This window comes from Poromitra crassiceps (assembly GCF_964638095.1).
Source record: "Poromitra crassiceps genome assembly, chromosome: 10".
In the NCBI taxonomy this organism is placed as follows: Eukaryota; Metazoa; Chordata; class Actinopteri; order Beryciformes; family Melamphaidae; genus Poromitra; species Poromitra crassiceps.
In genome coordinates, this window is record NC_139631.1 from 47106002 (window position 1) to 47117346 (window position 11345).

At 45.1% G+C, this 11345-nt stretch overlaps 1 protein-coding gene across 1 annotated transcript; it reads right to left on the bottom strand.

The window, feature by feature from the left end:
- Nucleotides 1-1609: 1609 nt before the first annotated feature.
- On the bottom strand, nt 1610-9805 carry LOC310784089 (putative G-protein coupled receptor 21; the record flags this gene model as incomplete). The annotated part of the gene is made up of 4 exons (XM_083645063.1): nt 1610-1751; nt 2404-2627; nt 4519-4914; nt 9491-9805. 4 exons carry the CDS (start codon nt 9803-9805, stop codon nt 1610-1612), a joined length of 1077 nt encoding a protein of 358 aa, XP_083501189.1.
- Between the last annotated feature and the right edge of the window lie 1540 nt (nt 9806-11345).

An 11345-nucleotide genomic window follows, 5' to 3' on the forward strand; every position in this document is an offset into this window, starting at 1 on the left:
GCTGCAACAATGAGTCACGTTCAACCGGACCTTGTTCCCACAATTGTTTTTTACAGTGGGACATTCAAAAATAAGGTGGATAGTGTAGGACAGGAAACCAAGATGCCCTACTCATTTCAGGAAGTAGTGGAGTTGTGCAAGTAGTCTATTACAGTAACTAAGTTACTGCCCAATACTGCAATGTAGGAACTATTTTTTTCAGAGGGCTTGAGAATCTCGGCAGACAGCAGATACTACATCTTCTGAAGCGGTCCGCTCTGTGGCTTGTTTTTTCAAAGTCATGTACTGTTTCAGCTGTCTCAAAGGCAATGGCCCAGAGACTTAACAAAGAACTGCTGACCAACTTGAGGAGGACACACAAACAGAGAAGAAAACTCTCCAAATAAATATGATATCTCAGCTTCTTGGCGAGGATACATCGCCGTCTGCTGCCCGGTCAAACGAGAGAAAAAAATCCCCACTATGCTCGTGGGCACGTCTGCTGCCATCTTGGAAAATAAAGCTACTTCTTAAATCAACATTTTCATGTGAAACTGGAGACTGTGTCAACAGACTTGGAGCTCGCAACTACAGTAACACTTGAAGAGAGGAATCACTCTGATAAAACACCCAGGAGCTCCTAATAAACCTCACGATTCTCTCTGGGAAATGAGCTGAGACCCCTCATCTGTTCCCTCAACGTGATACACGTTTCCAACCCACAGAATGATCACATGATCGGATCACATGATCTGATGGTGACAGATTTGCTTTTTCATACAAAACATGAATTAATTGTCATTTGTAGTTCCATTCAGTCATTTAAGTGCTCTCGACGGCTAGTGTTTTTGGTCAGAGCGCTCTGGGCGCCTCAAGCCGGAGAAAAGTTCAACTTTCGGAGAGGCGTGCTGCTTATCAACGTGACTATTATCGACAGCAACAAATAAGCTCCGTCTCTGAGCGCGTTGGAAGCACTTTGACCTGAAGAAAACACTTCCTGTCAACACGCCCCCTAAGGAAAACAGATCAGCCCGTTTCAAGTTTTTCTTTTTTGCATCACTTAATACCCTGAAAGAACCAATACATTTTGCAGATTTTTGAGTCTTTAAAAGACTTAAAGACTTTTTTTTTTTGCATTTCAGTGGATTGCACAAGACAAGTCGTACTGTGCTGTCCGTTTTTTGCATATGGTAGGTCGTAGGTTAGCGCAGGCTCACAGACGTTTGAAAATGGAGCTCGACAAAACAGTTGAGTGTTTTATTAATCCTTCATAATCCACAGACTGAAGCGTGAATCCTGTGAATTCCTGTTGTCTTCATCACCGTCTCAATATCCGCCATCTTTGCTCCTTGTCCTCGTCATGTGACTCAATGCAGCCATGAAAGGGCCGCATCACGGAGGAACTTCCCAGGCTCCTGTCTCCTCACAAATCTGCCTGGGAGGGAGATCCATCTGCAGGGAGGAGCGCCTCTCTGCGCTCCACACAGGGCTCCTCAACACCTCACTGTGGGACCAAAAGGCCCTGTGTCATGCTGCAGCTCAGAGCCAAGCATGCACAGAGACAGAGGGCCCACGTTGAACTCAACTGAACCCGTGGGGGTCAGGGGTCAAACCTGGCAGCAGTCGGGGATCACACCTGACAGCGGGGGTCGTCGGGGCGCGGCGCGGTGGGAGCTGGGGTCTGCTTCACCGCTTCTGTGCAGCCGATGCAGGAGGGGACCAGGGGCCTGAACAGGCGGCCCAGGCCTCTCCGGAAGACGCTGTTGGACAGGCTGTAAGGCAAGGCAAGTTTATCTGTATAGCACATTTTGTACAAAGAGTTTTACAAGGTAAAATGCAAGATCCACCGGTAGTGTAGCGGTAGATTCCCTTCCTACCAACGAGGGTTGCAGGTTTGCGCCCCCGTGTTACCTCCGGCTTGGTCAGGTGTCCATACAAGCACGATTGGCTGTGTCTGCGGGTGGGACGCCGGATTAGGGGTATGTGTCCTGGTCGCTGCACTAACGCCTCCTCTGGTCAGTTGAGGCGCTTGTATGGGACGGAAGGGAACTGGTGGGAATAGCATGATATGTACAGTATATATATATACTGTATATATACAATATATATATATACTGTATATATATATATATATATACACACAGATCACACCCTACTCTTGGCTTGTGTAGCCTCCCGGTAACAGAGTGGGGCAGTAGACTCCTGTTTTGCCAACTAAGACAATATGAAGTTAGGGCCACTTTTCCGGCTCTCTGGAATACAGAGGTGACTCTGGGCTCACTGGCCTTCACTGCCACATTGCAAACTTTGCATTGCATTGACTTTTTACTGGTCCTGGGGAATCAACAGGGCAGCCCCAGTCTTTTCGCACGTTATAAGGAAATAAAATACCAAATAAAATACCAAATATACCAATGGAAATACCTGTAGATGAGGCAGTTACAGAAGCTGTTGCTGATGGCCAGCCAGGTGGTGAGGAAGGACGCCCCCATGTGGCGGTAGAGCCCGGCGCTCTCCAGCAGGAAGTAGAGGATGTAGGGCATCCACAGCACGTAGAAGACGCTGGTGATGCGGAACAGCACCACGGCGTAGCGTCTGTCGGGGCAGCCTTCACAGCGCTCCGCTCGCTCACCCTTCTCACACTCCGCCTGCGAGTAGGGGTGAAATCATAACCGGTTGAATCATAAACCATGATCAAACTCCTGGCCGTTAGGATTACCGTTTCAAATTTAGATTAGCGTGATGATTGCTGCTGCTGCACAGAGCGCTGTTCGTTTGTTTATTCAATGTTTATTAAAAGTGAACATGTCACTCCACCAAATCCTATTGGATCCCAATGCGGAGCCCTTTAATACTGACAATAGTGCTGTGGTCCGGGGGGTTGGAGGGGTCTGGGTGCGCGCTTTACATGTCGCATCGTTCACGTTGGATCTTACATACAGATTTTCCTCACACAAACTTGCAAGACAAGACTGTCCCATCAACGAGGAGTGATGGAGGGGAGACATATATGAGGATAAGTTAGGTCAAACACACTTTTCAGCTCACTGTCATTTGCACGTGTCGTTTGCCAAGTTGAAAGCTTGTCATCCTCGTTAGGTCAGGTCTCCTTTTATCTCCCCCACCTCTTCTGAAGAAACTCTCAAGCCACATTTCTCAAGCTCACTGCAACTATCCTGGTCAGCGTCACCATTTGATGACCTCACGTGTGTGTGTGTGTGTGTGTGTGTGTGTGTGTGTGTGTGTGTGTGTGTGTGTGTGTGTGTGTGTGCGTGTGTGCGTGTGTGCGTGTATTTTTCTTACGTTTATGCAAACAAAAAGTGTATAGTGCTGTTAATTTTATTTGTGGTTTTCAATATAATACTTGGTGAAATGATTTAGTGCAGGGGTGGGCAACTATTTTTCATGGGGGGCCACATGAGAAACCCAGATTGTTGCCGGGGGCCGAACAAATATTGTCATGCCATAACCCATGGATGGGCAACTTTGATGATAGAGAGGGCCACAAAAAAATGTCCTCGCTACCAGTTTTTGCTGAGGGCTGAACGGCGCCAGCGCGAAAAATTTTGGGCATTTGAAGCCAGATTTAGAGGAATAACTCATTTTAAATTAACAGTTGTGATGTCATTATTCAGTCTTAACCACCAATATTTGATCCTTTTCTCACTCACTCCTATGTCACCACCTGCTCTCCCTGCAGAGCTTGAAATTAACTTTTTTCACCACATGCCAATATGGCTGCTAGATGTTAAAGTTACCAGCCAATTCGAATTTCCACTAGCCGAAATGTTTTTCTTGAAATAAACCAGAATATGAGTGGGTTAATTTAAGCATTTAAGTATCAGTAATTAAGTGGCCTGGGATTCCCAAAGCCTGTGTTGAGGGTCACACAAGAACAGAAATGCACTCTTGAAGCTAAATAAATCCAAAACCAACAAGTTCATTATTTAAATTTCTAGTTCAATGTAGAACAGTCATTTCTTACACATGAGATTACTTTTAGCCTTTTAGTCATAAATATTATTGAAAGATATTCCATATTCCAGACTGAAATGCTATAACAGAAGAGTATTGGCCAGAATGACATGAACATTTGGACACTTATTCAGCGGGTATCTTTTATGTTGCGTTCAGGTGCACTGTAAAAAAAAAAAATGCAATTCCATCGCGGGCCACACAGGGGGCGCCCGCGGGCCGCATACGGCCCACGGGCCGTATGTTGCCCATGTATGATTTAGTGAGTGTATATAGGTTACTTTTTTTTTTACAATGCCGTGGTAATACTGATACAATGTAACCGCGGTCATTTCGGTCACTATAATAGGCCTTTTTCACAGCAACACCTTTGTGTCTAAAAGCAGGGTAAACAGGGGCAACCAAAACAAAACATGAATGAGGGCCCCGGCACTTGAACACCTAAATGGATTGGAAGTTGGAAACTCTTTAATGTTTTGGTTGTACCTGTGTTTTCCACGCCTTTAAACACAAAATGACTGCTGTGAAATAGGTCTCTCGTGATATGAAATGTTTCAGCCCTACCTGTGAGCTGAAGCGGGCGTGGCGCTGGGTGATCTCCCGCGTGTGCTGCCGGCAGATGCGGAAGATGCTGCCGTAGGTGAAGCAGACGGTGAGGGCGGCCGGCGCGTACAGCAGCCCCACGATGAAGGCGCTGAAGCCCGGGCTGGTCCTCCATGATGCCGCGCACCACTGGAAGATGTCTCCGTGGTAGCCGGGCTTCCCCCAGCCCAAGAAGGAGGGCAGGAAGATGAGTGCGGAGTACAGCCAGATGAGCACGATGCACGCACGCAGGCGGCACGGCGTCACCAGCCGGCCGTAGGACAGTGGCCGCGTGATGGCGATGTAGCGGTCCACGCTGATGCACGCCAGCGACGCCATGGACACGCTCTTCAGCACCGAGACCATGTAGCCGAATGCCTAGCAGAATCAGAATCAGACTCACTTTTATTGTCACAAAAGAAGATTAGAAAATGTAAAGATTACTTAAAGATTACATAATGAGGTATTTATCTTAGTGTAAATATGCAGCATAGCGGGCATATCAATATTCAGAAGATAGAAGGAAGATAACTAAAAAGACAAAATCGCAAAAATTGCAAGTGCAGTCATATTGACTGTGTTGGTTTTGACCCACAAGTAGGCCGAGGTCATTTTTCAGTTCTTTACAGATTCTGTAAGCTTTCAAACGATGTGTCACACATTGTAATCTGGGGGGAAAATGGAGGAGATAATTGTGCTTATTTGAGTGTTCCCATTCCCAAAACAGGAATTGGGAGAAAAGAGCCTTCAAAGTGTGTGCTTTTCTCACACCCTGGCAGCCAGGTTAAGGTTAAGTACTTTAACCAATGCCAAACCATTTCAGCTGTCAGTCTCTGTCAGTCCACACACACACACACACACACACACACACACACACACACACACACACACACACACACACACTGCTATTAAGTTAGGGGTTCTCAAAGTTGGGGTCCTTGAGGGTATTCCACTGCTCCCCAGCAAAAACGGGGGTCATTTATTTTCACCATAATTCCATCCATAAGCAACAGAACGACAGATACATTTCTGTAATAAAACATCTAATAGCAAAAATCTCAGTTTAGGGGTCCATGATGTGAACAAGTTTTAGAACTGTCTTGACCTTGACCTTGTAGGTAAGCAGATCCCAGGCATAGGCTACTGGGTTAAATGGATGCAATACTTTCCTGCCTTTGTAATTGGAAAAATATGAGTAATAATTAATAATATGATAATCTATCTATAACATAGGCCTACACAACGACGGCTACTAGGCTAGTGTGCTGACACACACACACACACACACATCCTACTGCTATGGCTAACAGCCAGACAGTGTGCGTGGAGCGCTTCCCCAGGTGATCTCAAAAACACCACAACGGACATAGCGTTACATCTAGCCTATTTGTTTTATAACTCTGTCCATGTTCTGACAGATCGGTGTGGCCACAGCCTAACGCTAGCAAACAGCAGGCTAGCTAGATCAAGCTAGCTATCAAAGAGTATTGAAGACAAGAGTCCACAACTTAATTTAGACAATAGCGCTACCACCATTTTGGCGCAAAAACACACAGACAGAGACAACAGGAGTGGGAGGAAACAAAGCATCTCATGGCTACTTGCAAATGCCGATGCTGCAAAAAGAAAGCCCAACTGTAAAGCCCAACTGTAAGTGGCATATGATTTTTAGGGGGCGGGGGGGGCATGTCTGTGGGGGGTAGGGGGATTCATCAATGTATATTGCGGTAAAAGCTGCCTCAATAACAATTATGTATTTTTTTTAAGCAGCTAGCTAAAAGCAGTACTGTTCGCCCAGGACAAAACTGCATTTCCTGAACACAGAGGCTCCTCCCACTGTCAGCGCGGGCAGGGCCTCTCTGAGTCAGAGAGCTTCCCCCGCTGTTTGATTGACTGCATAAGGGTGACATCACTGCTTCATTCACCGGCCGAAACAAAAAAGAACCGTTTCATTTGCAATATTTTCAATACATATTATTTACATCATCAGTCACTCACTCGGTGCAGCACCCTTTCATACAGGACGCTGAGTCAGTTCAATGTGTTCAATCAGAAGACAAACTTGGCACATGTGCATGTTTGGTATACAGACATCCGTTGTAACATAAATTGGTGTTCTTGGCAGTTTTTCCCATTGCCGTTATAGTGTTAAAGCTGCTGTAAGCAAAGCAAATTGTTTGGTAAAATTTGCTTACAGCACCTTTAACACACGAATTGATTAATATGGTCATAATTACTGTATCGACTGATAAGAAGTATATAGAGGGTGAAAGTGACCGCCTGCTTCCTGCTTCAGCTATGAACAAGCTGCGAAAAAAATATGAATGAATGAATTTGAATTGTGCCATGAAGTCCACTTGCACATTTTGTCAATTTAAAAGATAACGATAACGGATGTCGAGAAAATCACAGTTTGTCGTGAAACTGAAACGTGACGCGATCAAATCGTATATTGGCGATTGAAGGGAGTGATCGCCAATTTGCTTTTCTACAGCGATATTTAAGGCAAGTTTAACTAATTTACTATCAAAGACGTTTAAACAATATCACATGAGAGGGAGTGCTGCTGTTGGCTAATATCGTCACGGCTGTGATTCGGCCGAAGATAATCACAGCCGTGACGATATTGGACAACAACATCACGACCTCGAGTGTGATATTGCTTTTATACAACAATTGTACAGCATAAACAAAGCTATTCATCAAGTAATGATAGCATTTTTGTCAAGTAATTTGCGACAACTGATGATTTCTGTCTATAGACCCTTCTCACAGGGGCCATTTGTGCCGAAAAGGCAGGGTAAACACAGGTGCAAGCAAAACACTAATGAGGGTTTCAAACGTCCTTGATTGGAATTTGGAAACCCTCATTAGTGTTTTCATCGAGGTTCCTCATATAAGGCCGTGAGTGATTTAAGTTGATTTTGCACTGCGTGCTTTTATTTTTAAAGCTAGAAATGGAAGTGGTTGCGTTATTTGCCGTGTTCTTGACACTGCCTCTGGTCATTGCCACGCACCTGTACAGCCTCTGTGTTAAATCATTACCTTACAGCCTCTGTGTTAAATCATTACCTTACAGCCTCTGTGTTAAATCATTACCTTACAGCCTCTGTGTTAAATCATTACCTTACAGCCTCTGTGTTAAATCATTACCTTACAGCCTCTGTGTTAAATCATTACCTTACAGCCTCTGTGTTAAATCATTACCTTACAGCCTCTGTGTTAAATCATCCAAAATGAACATGAAGAAGTCACGGAGAGTTTCAGCAGGCATGTTCAGAAGGTGTTCAGATGTTTCAGAAGGCATGGTCGGTCTCTCTTTAATCTTTTCTCTTGTAAATGCATAATCTACGTTTGTTCTTCAGGCTGTATTCAATAATATATTATGATCGATTGTTTTTTTCTTCCCCCCCCTCCATTAGAATGACAGCCAATTGACGGATTATGGCGATATCATTGGATCGTCTATTGCCAATCTCTAATGACCACGATTGGACGATATGAAAATAGGGATGATCTAACATCCCTTTCGACAACATCTCTCGCCTCGCACAATATAAGTCACATCAACACCAACATGGCCTGGCAGGAGAGATGTCGCTTATCCGACTGGTTGTGTGTAGTAGTCCTTCTGATTTATAACTTATACTGCAACAGTTTTACCACAAACTGTGACTTTCTTTACTTGCAAATAGAGATGGGCAGTATTTTAAATACATGTATTTAAAATATGTATTTCAAATACATTTGTGTATTTTGTAATTTGTATTTGGTTGGACCAAATACATTTTTATGTCATTTACTCATTTTATTCTCAAATTGACACATTTTTAACATTGACACGTTTAAAAAATAAAAAGAACGCAATGTTACACGTCACTTCTACTCTGCCTCTGATTGGATTACCCTCAGAACAAACTCAACCACAAATCAGAGGCAGAGTAGGATGGGTCTTGAGTCAGACTTCACATCACTCCTTCGTCTAATGAAGCCTAGTATTGGTGGAAATTCCCCCAGAGATAAATTACTAATATAATATGATTAGATATATCAGCGATGTCATCAGTGATGTGATTGCCCAACTGACGTCACTCAGGCAGTTGTGATGTCATCAGTCATTTGAGCAACTCTTGATGCAGTATGAGCCAATGGCGCCTAGGTGGGTGGGCGGTGTCTGTCTGTCTGTCAGTCATGATTTTGGGAGCCTGTGGAGCAGGCGATTTACATAACTGCAGCCATGGCACATCATCTCCAGAGTCCATCCAATATATACAGATATGCTGCCTATAAGTCAAAAGCCCTCACAGAAGGTGATTGCTGAAGTGAGGGAGAAATTTGCTGTGCTGAAAAACAGCTAAATTGAAATTGAAATTGAAGAGCTGTAGTGTGTTAGAGGGTAAACAAAGGAGAATACTGTCACAGAGGACTAAAGAGACAATTTACCATCTAAAGAAACCAGAAAATGTTGCATTTGAGAAGCTGGAATCAGAGAATTAGGACATTTTTCTATGAAATGGCTCAAAATGATATATGATAATAGATCATAGGCAATTAATGTAATATTAGGCAATTAATCGATGAATTGACTAATTGTTGCAGCTCTTTAACAGTTTTTATAAAATGTATTTTTATGTATTTTCAAAATACAAAATATGTATTTGTATTTCAAATACATTTTTCAGACCAGTATTTTGGATTTGTATTGTGATAAATTTGTTTAGCAAGTATTTGTAATTGTATCAAAATATCTGCTTGCAAAGTTATCTTTTAAATTGACAAACATCATATTTGTACCGCATGGCACAATTCAAACGGGATCAAAAAAATATTGTCTCTCGCCATTCACCACCATTATTTTTTTCCGCGGCTGGTTGGCATATAGAGCCCGACCGGAAGGGGAGGGACTTTGTCTCTGTATAGCGATATAGATTTTGGCCATAATCCTCCAGCCTACCTTGCAGGTGAGCTCCTCGTTCAGGCCGCGGAGATAGTGCAGCAGGGACAGCGAGGGCACCAGGCAGCTGACCCCCACCAGCAGGTCTGCGTAGGCCATGGTTTGGATGAAGTGTCCGGTGGTGTGGTGGTGGAGCAGGGGGGCGCAGTGGAACACCACGATCACCAGCAGGTTGCCGGCGATGATGAGCACGGTGAGGACGAGGATGGCGGTCGCCTCCAGCACGCAGGTGTCCAGGCTGCGCGAGTAGCCCGCAGCGCCCAGCAGGCAGAACGGGGAGGAGCTGCTCCGGTTCACATCGGAGGAAGAGTTCATGTTTGGACCAAGCGAATAGTGAAGCCGATGCGGAAGTGCCTTAAACCTGCATTCTTTCTAACGGCCGGCAGGGGGTGACTCCATTGGCTGCAAAAAGAAGTCTGTATTGACCGTATCGAAGTGAATGGGAAAATGGCCGTACTTCTCACTTGACTTATGACCTCAGTAAACACTTGCCTAGTTCCCTGAGTTGATGATCTCAATCGCTAGTTTCAAGTCTTCTTCAATACAGCATGATGTTCATTTAGAGGCAAATAGACGATAAAGCAGAATATGCTTTGGGGCATGATTGACAGGTCGCCTGTCCAGTGAACACGCAGATCTACGATCACGGACCAATAGCAGGCTCTGTGGGAAACCTCTGGTTTTGCACTAGTTGCTTCTGCCCCCGAGATGGCGACGTAAAAATGTCAAACTAGAGGCTTCAAAATGGGAGTCCATAAACCAATGGGTGACTTCACGATGGCTACATCCATATTTTTATATAGAGTCTATGAGTTGGGCGAAGTTGTCTGTCTCATCTTCCTCATCTTTCCTGAAGATCCAAGGCGAAGTGTGTCTCTCCTTCTACTTAAATCGGGGAAACCATCTCCAAACGAGCCAGTATGTCGGTGCATCCAAAAGGAAGCCAGGCGATCCTGCATGTGTTTGAGCTCCAGAGGGGGAAATCCTTCCTAATGTAGAAAAGAGATGCTGCCCTGATGCTGCAGTGCCCCCCTCCCCCCAATGTTTTATTGCATCCCCCCCGATTTCCAAACACTGAGCTAAGCAGTAAGATCTCACCACACAACCACAAAATCCACACCTCTACTTCTGCTGTACCTGTAACTGTACCGGAGAAGAAACAAACAAAAACTAAAGAAAAATGCTGAAATTCCCGGGTGGCTCGGATCCAAATCTCCTCCACTCACGATTCGGGAGGCGAAAAGCTCACGGTGCCAAATGAACACGGTGGTCCACAGTCCAAACGAACACAGTGGTCCTGCAGTCCAGCCAGATGCAAACACATCAGGATCCAGCCTGAAGAGTCCTGGAGACAGTCACAGGAGCATGACATCCAGAGCGGAGGGATAATGTCTGGCGTGTGACTTCCAGTGTGTGTGTGTGTGTGTGTGTGTGTGTGTGTGTGTGTGTGTGTGTGTGTGTGTGTGTGTGTGTGTCTGTGTCTGTGTGTGTGTGTGGAGTGAGAGCGTGTGCGTGTGTGTGTGTGTCTGTGTGTGTGTGTGTGTGTGTGTAGAGAGTGTGCGTGTGTGTGGAGTGAGAGAGAGAGAGAGAGAGACTAGGGAAGCAGCCAGTAACTGCCTCTCCTCTGCTGTAGAGGCACTAGTGATGATGCAGCACTGCTGCTGCTTCTCTCTCCTCCCAGTGCTCGCTCTCTCTCTAACACACACCGGTGGTCCCTCCCTCTACTCTCTCTCTCTCTCTCTCTCTCTCTCTCTCTCTCTCACACACACACACACATTTTCTGTGCCTCATGTTCTCTCACGTTCCCTTTCATGTCTCTCTCTCACACACAGTCTCTCTGCTCTCTCTCTCTCTC